At 34.7% G+C, this 16,383-nt stretch overlaps 1 protein-coding gene across 4 annotated transcripts in view; it reads left to right on the top strand.

Moving 5' to 3' along the window:
• Positions 1-16,383, top strand: part of LOC126971549 (serine/threonine-protein phosphatase 6 regulatory ankyrin repeat subunit B) — a 55,750-nt gene that overhangs the window by 24,627 nt on the left and 14,740 nt on the right. For all 4 annotated transcript variants that reach the window (XM_050817843.1, XM_050817844.1, XM_050817845.1 and 1 more), the window contains exons 2-6: positions 2,191-2,292; positions 7,406-7,507; positions 9,661-9,777; positions 13,243-13,335; positions 15,963-16,176. In XM_050817843.1, coding sequence (XP_050673800.1) covers positions 2,191-2,292; positions 7,406-7,507; positions 9,661-9,777; positions 13,243-13,335; positions 15,963-16,176 — 628 coding nt within the window. The remainder of the gene's footprint in view (positions 1-2,190; positions 2,293-7,405; positions 7,508-9,660; positions 9,778-13,242; positions 13,336-15,962; positions 16,177-16,383) is intronic.

Here is a 16,383-nt window from a genome sequence, read left to right as displayed (position 1 = left end):
ATAAAATAAAATCAGCTTAGCAAATTATTCACTCTGAAACTGGCAAAACAAGGATTATTAATTCATTAATAACTTTAAATATTAATGACGAGTTAGTTTCAGATAAACTCAATAGAAACAAGAAAGAATCATTCATCATCACCAAATCACTCTTATCAAATCTGTGCTGATGACCGCACGATGAGGCGTCGCACGATGCTCTTGGAGTGTTCTGTGATCTCTCGAAGGCATTCGACTGCGTCGATCATCGTACGTTACTTGTAAAACTGAAATTCTATGGTGTCTCTGAAACATCTTTGGATATGATAATTTCCTATATGTCCGGTCGGGAGCAAATAGTGTCCATCGACGGTGTCACTTCTGCAGGTTACTCAATAAAAATGGGAGTGCCTCAGGATTCTATACTGGGTCTGTATAATAATAATAATATATAATATAATAATAATAATATTGACACACTTTTACACAAATTATCTTGTCCCAAATTAAGCTTATCCCAATACATATAAACATACTTAAATACATTATGAACATACATTAATACATATAAACATCCATGACTCGGAAACAAACATCAATATTCATCATATAAATGCTTGCACCTACCGGGATTCGATCCTGGGACCTCTAGCATAGTAGGTAGGATCGCTAACCACTTAGCCGAGTGTACGAGTGTACAGGTCGTCTATAATATACGGTACCAGCAAGATAAGACGTATCATAGGGACTCTTCAGTTTCCATTACTTTTTTTTCTTTATGACAATAAGGGACGAGACGAACAGGACGTTCAGCTGATGGTAATTGATACGACCTGCCCATTACAATGCAGTGCAGTGGCACTACATTTGCCCAGTAATTTCACTAGCTGAGACGCCCTTCAGACCGAAACACAATAATGGGTACACATTACTGCTTCACGGCAGAAATAGACGCCGTTGTTGTACCCATAATCTATCCGGCATCCTGTGCAAAGGAGCCACCCCTGCTGAAGTTTCGTAATAGTCTTAATTTTGTGAGTTTTCTTTGCACTTAGTACCACAGTAATGCCTTTTTTGCTGTGAAGCCGCGTAGAATTACGCATGCGCTATCTGAATACCTTTCAATATGAAGATTGCCGTAGCTAGTTAATTGCTGGGCTAGTGGCTACAACTTATGTATCGTATGCTAGTAATACGCAATTCCTTCTTAATATTGGGTTTTTCAGAATCCTGAACGTATGTAATAAATACGACAAAAAGTGACCACTATCTAGCTAGTAAGACTATTGAAATTTAACATCTATGTATCACAATAATTTCAGAATTATCTATGTTTAAGAATTTCAAGCATCACTGTAATGGGCTTTGCCGTCTTGACACTTTTACCAAAAAAAAAATGTCTGCAACTTATATTAGCATAATATGAATAATAAGACATTAACATGCCGCATACGAAAAATATACTTACAAGTAAATTACCTTCCGAGAAAGCGTACCTAATTGGTATGGAGGCATTAGGAGTGAGGGCGTGGAAATTAATTACATTTCGCGGTTTTTGCGAGCAATTTACAAAAATTATGTTTTATTAGGTTTTATAAGCTGACTAGGTCTTTTATGATAATTCAACGTTGTATGTGCTGCACCCATGTGCTGTATAATATCTCAATCCATTAGATTAATTAAATGTTAACGAACTAACTATAAAATGTGATTGAACTTGCGAACAGATTGTCAATCTGGCTGAGTATACAACTCTGGTGTAGTATACCAAAGGAGTAAACGAGGTAAGGCTTTTCATAGTGCCATAATACTTATGTACCGTCCTGGACTTACAAGCAAACAAAATACCATCTACAGTTTTATTTACGACAATAAGGGACGAGACGAGCAGGACGTTATGATGGTAATTGATACGTAATGCCCATTACAATTTAGTACCGCTCAAAAATTCTGATCGGCACCACAACCGCGCTCGTCACTTTGAGACATAAGATGTTAGGGCTCATTTGCCCAGTAACTTCACTAGCTACGCCCTTCAAGCCTCCCACTGATACACCTTCTACTGTTGCTTTCAATCTTTACAAAACATTCAAAATTTTGTACTGAGTTGTACTTATATATATTTTTTTCATCCACCACCGTTTTGTACCTGTCCATCGATGTGTAAAGTTCTGTTTTAATCTTGGATTTATCAAAATAACTTTGTTTCAGAGCACAGGCATGACACCATTAATGTACGCCGTAAAGGACAACCGAACTTCCTTCGTGGAAAGACTCATTGAACTAGGGTCTGATGTCGGTGCGAGGAACAATGTAAGTATTTTCAATCCAATAAATATTGATCAAGTCAACTCGTTTGTAGGCGAGAACTTTTTTATCACAAATTATGTCGAATGTTTAGATGTAGGTACTAGACATCAGTATTTTTGTCATCAAAACATTGTATCACTTACCATTGAGCCAGCGCATCCTTTTATTCTTCAGGCTTTATTCACAAAAATCAGTTTAGAGCTTGCTGTGAGGTTATATTCCCATGAATCTGGCTATCATCTATATATATAAAAATGAATTGCTGTTCGTTAGTCTCGGTAAAACTCGAGAACGGCTGGACCTATTTGGCTAATTTTGGTCTTGAATTATTTGGGAAAGCCCAGAGAAGCTTTAAAAGGTGAATAAATATTAAAATGTTCGAAATTAAAAAAACAACAATTTTGTTTTTCCTTTGATGTGTCCCCTGCCGTTCAGAACTCAAATTGAAGGAATAGTTTAAAATGAATAACTAATTAGAATCTTTGTATCTTTCTAACTTTCTCTGGAGGTATGAAACAAACATAATTTTAGCAATAGTTGGTAGAATAAGTACAAATGTTAACTATGATGGCAATACAACGTTTGCTGGGTCAGCTAGTATACAATCATAAATCATTCAATCCCTGAGATAAACGAGTTCAAACAAACAAATAAACAAAAACTCTTCAGCTATACTTCTACTACATACTATATTAGTACAAATAGAGCATCGATGGAACATGGCCTGCACATAAGTCAGAACAAAATGAAATATCTGAAGAATTCTTAGTCACTAATAATATAGACGCGATTAGATATTTTTAATATATTGGTTCCCTTGCAACAGAGCAAAAAGATACGTCTTCAGAAATTACTAGGAAATATAAGGCGATCAACAAACTCTATGTTGAAATGCCCCCGTTGGGCTGAAAGTTCCGATTTTCAAATAACATGGAATTATATTATGAAAATGATAAGTTTTATTTTTGATATTTAAATCTATTGAAGAATCTTAATCAGTCACTGTAATAGTAAAGTAATTTCTGCCAGTATCTCAATAGTTTTTTTACAGGCATATTTCTGCAAAATTTCGGAAAGGAACATTCAACCACGCGTTGGGGCGAGTTGTTCCATGTGTGGGGCAAATTGTACCGCTATCTCTTTCCTTTACATAGTTATAACTGTCGGAACAACTTACCCCGGAACATTCAGCCCCGGCCTCCCCAACTAAATTTCTTCCCAGGCGTTTAATGATATTGCTTTATTACTCCATCAAATTTATAATCCTCTCAACATTTATATATTCATAATTCAAACAATTCATCAAACCAATTGAATTGAGCGGGAGCGTGGTACTGAAAGCTCATTGGTCAGGTACAAGATACCTATCGTAATTGGTTGTCTAATAATCATGACATTCGTCACTGGCTACTGTGGATGTGTAACCGACAGCGTTTGTCCTTTATTAGGAGTCTTAAGGCTTTGTTTAGGCTGATGCGATCAATGCCCTTATCAGACCAGTCCACGTGTACAGATCAGAAGATTGAGTGATGACAACAAAAAAAAAAGCTATAAGGGAATCAATGGGAACTTACTTCAATGATTGTTATTGCAAAGTTTTATGAAATATCACTACAAAAATGTTTAATTTTTACACCTCGTATTTTTAAGTAATGACACTTTTTATTTTTTTACACATTTTCAAAGAAAATCACGGCCTTAAGATTATAATGAAAATAATAATATTACAAATAAACCCATTTAAGTTTTTAAGTAGCTATAACATAATGTAAAGAAAAATTATTTTGTCGAGGATTTGATATCATTCTACTTTAATTAAATACATTTAATTATAAAAGGCTAACAGGATTTGAGATCAGAAGTTCTATGTTAAGATTTGATCTGTTAATGTTTATCGAATGGTTATATAGAAAACTGGTAGGAGTTACACTGAGAGAACGTAAAAGAAACGAATGGTGCAGAAAGCAGAGCAAAGTGAGCGATGTAACCAAACGTGTTGCGAAATTGAAATGGGAGTGGGCTGGCCATGTCGCCCGCAAACATGGCTCGTGGTGCAAGGCAGTGATAGAACGGAGACCGTGGGGTGAGAAACGCCCGAGAGGAAGACCGCATATGCGTTGGTACGAAGATATCAAAAGACTGGCGGGAACAAAGTGGTTGGAAACTGCTCAAGACCGGAAAAGATGGCAGAAACCAAAGGAGGCCTACACTTTAGAGGTTGAGAACGGCTAAAGAAGAAGAAGAAGTTAATGGTTATAAATGTCTACGCCTTCCCGTAAGAATATAAAAGACAATTCTGGCGCTTTTTTATAGCAAGACGATGAGTCATAAGCGCGACCTCATAAGAAGCGTGAAATCAAAATATACAATCAAGCAAATATCAAACAACCTGCAGAACTTTACCGGCACGCAATACAAGACTTACTCATCAAAACTTTCGACTTTTAAAGGTGCTGACGTAACTTAGCCTTTATATTTGTTAATGAAACAGGTATGATATAAATGTTGAACGCATATATTTGTAGGATTTTGAGCAAATAAGGAAAGGTTTTAACAGTTATTCATTGTTTTATAGGAAAGTAAAACATGGATGTAGAATACGAGTAAATAAGGTTTCGATTGACTTTAAGAAGAAAGCCTTTCCTAACACCTAGTTGTTGTAGTAAGAAGCAGCGGTGGATCTTGGGCCTTCCGTGATGTGATGGAAGAGCTTAGATTCAGTAAAGCTTAAAATAAAAGCTAAGGTCCATAATAACTATTCGCAGGGATAGTGTGTACGAAGACAAATGCGAGAGTACGAAAAGAACCTTAGAGAACCTTATTTTATAAAGGTGATACGTTGTGATTAGCGCCACTCCGTGTGTTATTTTGTGATGTGTTCAACTCGAACTATATTGCCAGTTATATTAATTGAGATAATATGACCTACGTAGGTTTTATCTACAGAAATCATTCCGAACAGTTTATAATATGCAGATTTATGATCGATTTGCGGACCTATTTACTTTAACGATAATTGCGGTTTTTTAAAAATTTAAAAATTCAAACACTAATTTATAGCTTTGATTTGGGGCTATTGTTGGAAATCAACGCAAATAGTTGTAAAGTTATAGATTTTCCAAAAAGAAATAACAGTGCAACATGTTAGCGGTATTTTAAGTGATTAATTTTATTTGTAATTTAGGATTACCCGCTTCGGCGATTTAAGGATGCATCGTCTTTTACCGTTTTGGTAGATTGTTATGTGTGACCGTGATCTTCTAATAATTGAATAAAATTTAAACTTTAATTTAAAGCGACCGTTAGTAGCAACCGTTTTCATTATGCCATAATACTTTCAATATTCTCAAAACAACGTGTACGTAAATGTAAGTTGAAGATAATCTATGCTCCTATTTTACACCAGAAGCAATAATAATTACGCCAAGATGGCCGACAAGTCACGCTATTCCTTCTATTATACGTGTGCAAAGTAAACCAAAGGAAATAGAATGACGGATACAAAGGGTGAAATGATAATCATATGGGGTATGGTGTTGTTTAATTTCGTGATACAATTCATTGGATTTGCTTTACATATTTCCAAAAAACTGAAATGCCTCTGTAAGAAAAGAAATTATTCCTGTCCGACTCATTCCCAATTTCCGTGGATGCTTCCGATATGCTGTCACTAAGTGTTGGAGCAATGTAGAATTGGAATAAATACAAAATTCAGTTACTAAACAACAGAGATATTTACAATAGGAGCCCTCTTGCTCTTGGTACAGGTGGATAGAATACACCGTAACCTTTTTCAGCCGCCAAACATCAATGTGCAACCACTATGATAAAGATATTTTGATCAGCACATAACTGAGTGAGGGATAAGACTGCTACCAGTGGGAGATTCCTTTGCACAGGATGCCGGCTAGATCATGGGTACAACAACGGCGCCTATTTCTGCCGTGAAGTAGTAATGTGTAAGCATTACTGTGTTTTGGTCTGCAGGCCGCCGTTGCTAGCGAAGTTACTGGGCAAATAAGATTTAACATCTTATGTCTCAAGGTGAAGAGCGCAATTGTATTGCTCCCCTCTTGTCTCGTCCCTTATTATCATAAAAAAAATATAGGGCAGTCAAATTCTTCAACCACTACAACATACGTCAGCTCACTGAAAAATAATCAATCTTAGCATAACACAATAGATCACATTAGTCTCAATGAAACAGGGCTGCACCGAACTATACTAAAGCTGCTTTAAATACCATAACCAGTATGGTTACCAGCCTATCCGTTCCGGGAAACTCTGATCGCGCGGTATACCTCAGATTGGCGTGAATTTAGCACTCGAGCAGCGTTCTGTCAATGCGTATTATTTTACGTTTATTAATAGATTGCTTATGATTAATATGATTTAAAGGAATTTATCTGAAAGCTATTGAAAGAAGCTATAAGACCATGCAAAATACACCATCTTATAAATAAAATAAAGGTCAGAACTTTGTGAGGGAATAGTGTGCCGTACGGCACTCTCGGTTTGATGTATCTGAATAATCTAGTGCCCTGGAGCACTGCCGATTTCGGAAGGCTAGTCTCGGCCCTTCTCATAAAAAGGGGTGGTTAAATTGTTTCAATTTATCTTACATCATTAAACTCTAATAGGTTGGTATATTTTAAGCACAACTATTACGAAGTTATTGTTGTATCTTTCGTTTTTTGCTAACTAATCAGGACACAAAAATTGTTACAACTTAAAATTTCGAATTTATGTTTTATAAATTAGGACGAACGAACTAGGAGAAGTTTCTAAGGAACTTTGATCATTTCCCATATTTTTTTGTTTAATATAAAATGGAATGGGTTGTTAAAGAAAACAGAATTGAAATGATTGCCTTGCACAAAATGGGTATGTTCGTTGGTCATTTTCAAAACACTTCAGGGTAGGTATCGTATTATCGATAGATATACCAACACATCCTCCTTAAACACAATAAAAGTATGGATAATTCAATGCTGTGAAAGATAGAATGCGCGGTAAACCGTTTCTTTTTTCCGCTTAATTTACTGAAATAAGGACGTCCCCTTATATGTCTACAGATGTTGTTAACTATGGTACTTAATCTTAAGTTATTTTTCAGGACAACTACAATGTTTTACACATATCGGCAATGTACTCAAGAGAAGACATCGTTAAGTTACTTTTGTCCAAGAGAGGTGTGGATCCATTTGCAACAGGAGGAGTAAGTTACAATGGATTATTTTTTGTATATAAATGTAAATACATCAAAATTATATTTTTTGTAATTAAATAATATGGATAAATTTTAAACTACTACCTAAATCATGAAAGTTTTTTTGCTGATTTTCTTAGTCGATATGACGTGAGTACCTTTAAATAAAATTACTTTTTTCCGTAATGGCTGACAAAGTTCTTGTTAATATTATGAGTGAAATATTATGAAAGTGTCGCAAATATTATGAACCTCGGTGGTTGCTCATTTCCTTTACTGGTTGAGGTTTGGCTTATTTTTCTATTCCAAAAACAGGACATTGTTTACCAAGTGAAGAAATTTTGCGATTCCTTTTCCATCCTGACATCCTTCTCGAGGCGAACCCCAAGCCCAAACACAACTAAGTTAAGCTTCACTATCTCCAGAGTGATATAGTGCATTGCACTACATCTACGAAGAAATGAATGCCAAAACTAAATATTTTAACAAGAGAATTGCTAATTTAATTTAAGCATATACAGAGTGCTATTATAATATTGTTTTTATTTAAAACTATTCACATAGTGAACAGTTTAATATTACTAGATTTAATAACATTTCAGATTAACTATCATATCAACAAGCCTCTTGCGCACTATAAAATCTGTTTTGGACTTTATTTTAAATAAACGCACATTATTTTGTAAGTTTACATCATTGCTACTATAATTATTATATTCTCGATTTGACAATATCAATTTAATATTATGTACAAAGATAATAATCGAGCACTATTTAACTGCTATATAAAAAAAAACAAAATATGAATACCCTTAACTTAAACATAAGCCGTCTTATTAATAAACGAAGTGTAAAGTCATACTGCCTTACTAATAAATTAGGTATAAACTATAAAGTTATACCTGAGAATAAACCAAGAATATGCAAAATGTTTACAAATATACATTTTGGTTTAATCGGATGTATTGCGTTTCCCGCGATTATTTGCAAGGCTGACACTCGGAATCATTATTGTATTGACAGTGTTGTCAGCGATATACGACCGCTCTCCATATTCAGTCTATCGCTTACTTGAGATAGAAATCGTAACTATCGTTGACTTTTTTGTCCCAATAAACTTATCGACGGTAACTCACCTTATCCGTACACGCTGCCTGTCAATGGGACGACGTACAGCTTACCAGCAATAGAAGTTTGTATGTAATTGCAATATTGCAATTCACGCGTCCCAATATAAGGCGATAAGAATGACTTATCCGGTATATTACGAGAGCTTCAGATTATTGACAGCTAATTACTGACATTAGAAGGTAGTAATTTATCTGTATCTGTAGATAGTATTTTGGAAACGGCCATTAGTCAATATTTTACATATTCTTGGTTTATTCGTATATATAACTCTATACCAAGTATATTTTTAAGGCCGTTAAAGTTTTAGTTTACTTCTCCCTGTCATGTAATTCTCTAGTAACAAAGAAAAGATAAAGACAAAAAGTTTTAAACTTGGAATAACTTTACTTCGCGTTTATTAATTACACAGACGACGTCTTACAACTAAGTCAAAAGGCTATAATGGCCGTTTTAACCAGATATCCAATTAACCACTCAATAAGATTCCTAAAGCTGTACAACTGCGATTGAAAGTAGTACCGTTCTGTATTAGAATAATTTATTTCAACTACTTTTAACACACTACGTATCTTCACCATTAGAGTGCTTTCGCACTACGTCCGATCCGATTCCGATCCGTATCCGTCAAGACACAGTCCGAAGTAGTCGTAGAACTGTGTCTATTGTAGGTTATGCACTAGATCCGGCTTCCGTCATCCGATTTCTTTCCGTCAAGCGTTAGAAATAGTTCTATGGTAGTTTACGCAATATATCCGGCTTCCGTCATCCGATTTCTTTCCGTCAAGCGTTAGAAATAGTTCTATGGTAGTTTACGCAATAAATCCGGCTTCCGTCAACCGTGAGAAATAGTTCTAGGACTATACCGGACAATTTTTACGGGTACGGATCGGAAGTAGTGCAAAAGCCCTCTTAAAATGTGTCAAACCATATTTCGTATATATTCATATGTTCGTAAAGGGTATTATTTTTTTTTTCTTTTAATAACTTGTGAATCTGATGACAAAAAGAGTAATGATTTTTTTTGTACACAGAGTCGTCAACAGACACCAGTACACCTGGTGTCAAGCAGACAAACCGGTACTGCTACGAGCATTCTACGAGCTCTGCTGACTGCGGCTGGGAAAGACATACGCTTGAGGCCGGACGGCGTAAGATAACAAAGATTATTACGTCTTACAAAATCAAAACCCATTGTATATTTACGAAAATACTGCAATAAACTGACCTTACTACCAAACGAAGTTAGGATGATAGCTAACCTTTTTTTGTTTATGAAAAGCATTATTGCAGCAGCATTAAGCAGTTTATGAAGAGCAGGACGTTCAGCTGATGGTAATTGATACGCCCTGCCCATTACAATGCAGTGCCGCTCAGGATTGTTGAATATCCCCAAAAATTCTGAGCGGCACTACAGCTGTGCTCGTCACCTTGAGACATCAGATGTCATTTGCCCAGGAATTTCACAGGCTACGGCGCCCTTCAGACCGAAACACAGTAATGCATACACATTACTGCTTCACGGCAGAAATAGGCGCATTTGTGGTACCCATAATCTAGCCTGTGTAAAGGAGCCTCCCACTGGTGGTAACCTGAACAAGTACAATTAATATAACACACACAATGTAATTACTAAGATCTTAAGTAATTTAAACCTCTAGATAGAGCGACTTCCTGCTAGACAACCAATGAAAACAGGCCAGTTTTATTACTTTAGTATGCGTGACACACACACGCGTGTGTCTTTCAGTCACTAGTATTTCTAGACGAATAAATGATCTAAGTATAGTTTAAGTTAAGACGTAGGTGTCCATCCCTACTTTGTGGCTTAACAAATCAAAGCATATTATTTCATTACAATAAATAAATAAATTACAATCAAATAAATAAATAAAGAAATTACAATCAACGAAAACAAATTATAGGAAAAGTTATTATAGGAAATATTATATTATTATTGTTTGCTACAGAGTATTGTACAGTTAATTTTTGAATGGTTTCAAAGAAGAAAATCTTTAAGGCTGATACTTTCATAACTAGCCAATCCTAACTTATTTCATATTTAGAAAGTCTCCAATAAGAATAACTTATGATAAAGCCTTTTGAAAAACATCAGTACAAATCTCCTAAAACGTAAATGTTTTATGAGATCCATATTCCTCTTTTTACTTTATCATAAAAGAAGATGTAAATAAATTCTTATAATTTATTTATTTGAAAATTAACAAATATTGACAATAATAGTTATCACTACGCTTAAAATTTAGAATACCTGCACTACAAAACAGAAAGCACATATTGTTTATAAATCATGATTTTAATTTATTTTACCAATCAGCAAAAATTAAGAACATTATATTTAGTTTAAATAGTTTATTTATGGTTTTAAAGATTACTCTTTTCTTCTGTTTGCAGTAATCCTTCATTTCGTAAGTGTTAAATTGCATAGCATTTTAATGATATTGAGTATTTTACACACTCCTCTTAAAAATTTATTGAAGTAGGCGTTACTTTGCGGAAATCCATAATTATACAAATGATTTATGCACGAGTCTCGTGCCAGATTTTGGCGAGACAACACGTCCTGAGGATGCCTCGTGTAAAGGCGAAACACGTGTCGAATTGTTTAATAACAAATATTGGCGGAATTAACACTAAAGAGAACTTAAATCATTTGCACACTGTTCTTATTTAAGTTCAACTTTGGTAAAGTTGAACTTAGGTCAACATCAGATCTAAGTAAACAATTAATGTTTTATTTTTTTTAATATATTGGATGGAGCTCCTTACAAAGTAATCTTATATAATTACGCTATTTAATTGAAAAGAGGGACCGTTAAGTTTCTTGTATGTTTTTCTTACGAGTTCTACTTTTTCCAAAAATATGCTAGATCTAGTAATTTGATAGAAATATTTATAGTGACGATTTAATTATGCACCTAATTGAATAAAATTTGTTTGACTTGACTTGACTAACTTAAATAATATAAGTATGCGCATAGTTACAATATTAATTTTAACTCTCTTAAATAAAGTTCTACGATTAAGTTAAGGTGTTAAAAGCATACAGCCATTAAGTAATATTTTAATCAGGAAGAAAAATAGCTAACCACTTCAAGGATTTACATCGCGTGTTTACCTGACCCGATATTGAGCTGGTGATTTTTAAATGTTTGTTTCATTTGCTGCTCTATTTACTAAAGAATTGTTGCGAATCTAAGCTAACAGTCGTAGAATTAAAAAAAATATTGTAACAATAAAAAAATAAACAGTAATTATATATAGTAACACATAAAAGGTGGACCGATGAGATTAGAGAGATTGGCGGAACTAACTGGCTCGAAAAAGAAAAAAAATAGAAAGGAATGGAAAGGAATGGAGGAGGCCTTTACCCAACTGGGATCCATTTGAAAATAATCAAGAAAACTAACATAGTGCATGCATTACAACTTACTAACATAAAAGTTAATAATAAAATAATCATGTTTGTCGACTAACCGTACTAACATACTAACACTAAAATGTAGAAATCAAATGGAAAATCATTAATAAAGGCTTTATTATTATTATTATATATATAGTAACAATATACTAACCAATTTTGAAGATTTTATTGTTGCTTTCATGTTTAGATATAAACTATGAAATGTTTAAAACAACAAGGCGGGTCACATGACAAACACTGCAACTTAATCAATTTTGAACACTGTTTATATGAAAATAAGGTTTTGATTAGATATTGTCATTTTGAATCGATGCTGATGCAGTATTGGTCCGAGAATCGCGTGCAAGCCCTGTCGCCTGGTACCGACAGCGCCTATCAGGAACTACCTCCAGCCAGTAAATAAACATTACAGTTTTACAAACGGCTAGACGAAACAAATTTCATTTGCATATTGCAAAGAACAATCAATCACACATTCCACAACACGCATATACATTTTAATAACTGAATTCTTTACAAAGAATGTGTTTTTGAAGGACATTTGTACAAAGCTAGACTACCGCCCTTAACGAATAGAAACAAGCTAATTATCTACCGAGCTTTACCTGCCGAGTAAACGGCACAACGGAAAATTTACAATGCAAATCACTCGTGGAATATTATTAGTTATAGCCTCCGTGGTTAAATTCAAAATTAGTGATTTTAATACAATAGGTCTCAGTCGGCCCTACGGCACGAATAGAGAAAGCCATGTTTACTATAACAATGCCTTTTGTTTTAGATTAGAAGATGGAGGACCATGTATGTATTGCGAATTGCATGCTAACAGTTCCACATTAAATTTATGTTTCATCGAATCTCATAAGTTCAATTCAGCTATTTCCGAGTGTGATTGAAATGTGCAGTGGTACACCGCACTGGCGTTTGTAGTTCGTGTAAAGACACTGCATCGAATGGAGTTCAGTAAAGGGCGTGCATTTTTTCGGATATGTCAGACGATGGTAGAAATATTCCGCGGAGTGCTAATATTGTATCGCGCTCAAACACTAAAAGTCCACCTTTGAGTTTGTCGAAAGATTTACAAAAACTCGAACTAAGTTACATAGAGTTGAACAAAGAACGGGCTAAAGTGAAGGAATGGAAAAAACTAATTCGTGATATGGTATTCCAGAGGGGGAAGATTCCGCTGTTGCTTGCTGTGGAATCTGGTAACCAGAGCATGGTTAGAGAACTCCTGAGTGCGCAGACGGCTGAACAGTTAAAGGTGAGCTTACAAAATATATTACTATCCTATTCAATTCTCAATTGAATCTCTGATAATTACGCTTTTTACTTCGTCCAAGCATTTACTTTTCTTTTGACAGTTCAATTACCAATCAATTAGTGATATGCTGTGTGGTATCGATTCGATTTCTTAGTAATCGATAATCTTTGAAAAATCGACACAATTTATCAAGATTTTTTAAAACATTGAAATCTGTTGTTTTAAATTCATAGAACTTTATCAGAACTACCCAGAAATATGGATTCCCAATCATAAAGATAAAAATAACATAGGTATATAGGTACTCAGATATTTATCGTTACTATGGAGTTTATAATCGCTCACCAATATTATTAATAATATTATTAAGTCAGAAAATCCATTATATCCATCTTGAAGGAATGCCACTCAATAAATGAGTACGGATGCTCGTGTGGAGGCTTCCACGATGATCAAAGATTAACTTGCCAATGACAGACGAATATAATAATATAAAATAAAACATAAGTAACGATCATCGCCGATAGTGGAGAGCACGCATTACACTTTTACAACATAATCCATAAATCAAAAAAAATGTTTAATGAAGTTTATTTGGTAAAGGTTACTATAACATTAATGACATTCTTAATGATACCACACCCTCAGGCTTATTAATTAATCAATTTTATTGTACCCATATTATAAAAAGAAGTCTAGAAGAAGAAGAAAGAAGTTTCTAGCATCCCTTCTACTCAGGTCTGAGGCATAAATTTTCGAATGGGTCGTAATGTTTGACGTTCTAGACATGATTTTATATCATCTCATTTTCTGCCATCTACACTGCCTATGCTCTGTTGCGACTCCGGAGGATGAATAAGACTGCTGCCGGTATAGATAATATTATAAATATAGTTTATTCCATCCATCACGAGAAAATAATTAAATGTCTACAGAATATCAGAAGAAAATTAATTTATTCTTTACATTTCTAATGCACATTGCCAAAAAATTCACCAACGTACCCTTAAGTTTTACAGTTGGAGCCACGTTAATCATTCAATCTAGATAAAAGTTCTATGAAAAATTGTTAACTTTGTAACATAGTTTTGTTATGAATTAAAACTATGGCAATCTTGTACGAGAGAGGTAACCTAGCTCCGCTCGATTCCTCAAAGCCGTTGGCTCGGTCCTCAAGCCTTAAAGTTCACAAATATGACTTCTCGGAATACTTGAATCAGGCAGGCTTGTTATACATAGCTAATATTGTTGATTATCATCCAAAAAAGCGTCATTTACGTAGCAACGTCATTTAGTAGATAGTACCAATTACTCCTGCGTCTTGTACCGCATGTATAGTGAATGTTCTGAAGAACTGTTTGTTCTGATTCTTGCCACTAAAATATTATCGCTATATTATGAATGCTTTCTTCCACGTGAAACAAAAATGTGGAAAGGACTTTTTAACCCACTGTTCCTGTGTCAACACGATTGTATCTTTAAAAAATACGTAGGTATATTAAATTCCGAATCTGTTCTACTGAGTGACCTCCTTTATGTGGATAAATGGATAAGGTTCGAATAATATTAGCAAGGTTTGACCCGAACGTACTATTACGGTAGGTAATATAAGTTTAAGCTTATTAACAAGAGCGTACACATAACTCAGGATCCTGCAATTTCTCTGGTGTTGCAAGAGAAAAGCTGTAATCAATTACCATTTTCAGGGTCCTAAAGGCAGTCCATGAGTCAGTCTTTCTCTCAGCGAACAGTATTTAAAAAGCCTAAATAGTTATACAGCTAAAATTGTGAACGAGTGTAAACGCACTCACAGACTTAGAATATTCTTTGGTATAGACAACTTGGTAGCCCGATAAGTGTACGTTAGCTAGTGGTTTAATATTCAAACTAATAAGGAGCTAATGCCAAGCGCGGCTGACTGTTTACGACTTGTCAACTATACCTGTCAACAATAGATTAATTTACCTTTTCTACTTTCTGTACCTCCGTTACAGATGTTCTTCTCTCTAACACACTTTGTTTATCTATATGCTAATATATTGTAAGTTCTAACTGATACCGCTACAAATACAATTAATATAATCCAAGATGGCGAATTGCAAAATGGCCGCCATGCGACAGGAAAAAACCATGTTTACAATTTTTAAAAATAATATATTTTACGATGGTACGGAATGGAATCCTTAACCTGTTTTTAAAGAAAGAAGAAGAAGAAAGAAAGAAAAAAAGTTTATTCATGACGATATAGTACAATAAAACATAAAACAAAATTGAGAAATATTATTTTCTATTCGTCACAAAGTGGTCCTAACTCAGCATATTTGCTGGTTTGAAAACCAGCGCTGGTCTACCGTTGGGCCATTTGGTGACGTCGCCTTAAAGATAATGAGTTATTTAGTAAATACTCTGAGTAATGAATTTTATACATTTGTACATACTCTGGGTAGGGAATTTTACACAATAGTATACATTCTCAGTAGTGAATTTTTTACAATAGTACATGCTCTGAGTCGCGAATTTTATACAAAATTACATATTCTGAGTAGTGAATTTTATACAATAGTAGATACTTTGAGTATTAAACATAATTCTTGTGTGAAATTTTTATGTCATACTATTATACTTAGGCATCAACTCCCGCTGGTGATACTGCTCTTCATTTGGCTGCAAGACGTCGAGATGTTGATATGGCCCGCATCCTCGTAGACTATGGCGCTGTCGTTGATGCTGTCAGTGGCTCCGGACAAACTGCTTTACATATCGCGGCAGCTGAGGGGGACGAGCCATTGGTTAAATACTTTTACGGGGTTAGAGCAAATGCTGCTATTGCTGATAACGAAGGTGAGGTTACAACTAATAATAATAAAAAATATATTGTAACATACAAACACTTAATGTTATATCATGTTTTATTGTCCTCTTGTAATCAATTTATCCGAAATACTATAATCTACGAATCACTTGTACCTAAAGCATCTGACATTTCCGTCACAGTTTCTAAGTTTATAACTGCTGGATGGCCCCCAACATAATGCAAATCGTTAACTT

The sequence above is a fragment of the Leptidea sinapis genome, chromosome 24, assembly GCF_905404315.1.
Source record: "Leptidea sinapis chromosome 24, ilLepSina1.1, whole genome shotgun sequence".
NCBI lineage: Eukaryota > Metazoa > Arthropoda > Insecta > Lepidoptera > Pieridae > Leptidea > Leptidea sinapis.
Note: the sequence above shows the minus strand (reverse complement) of the source record. Positions and strands in the feature narration are given on the sequence as shown.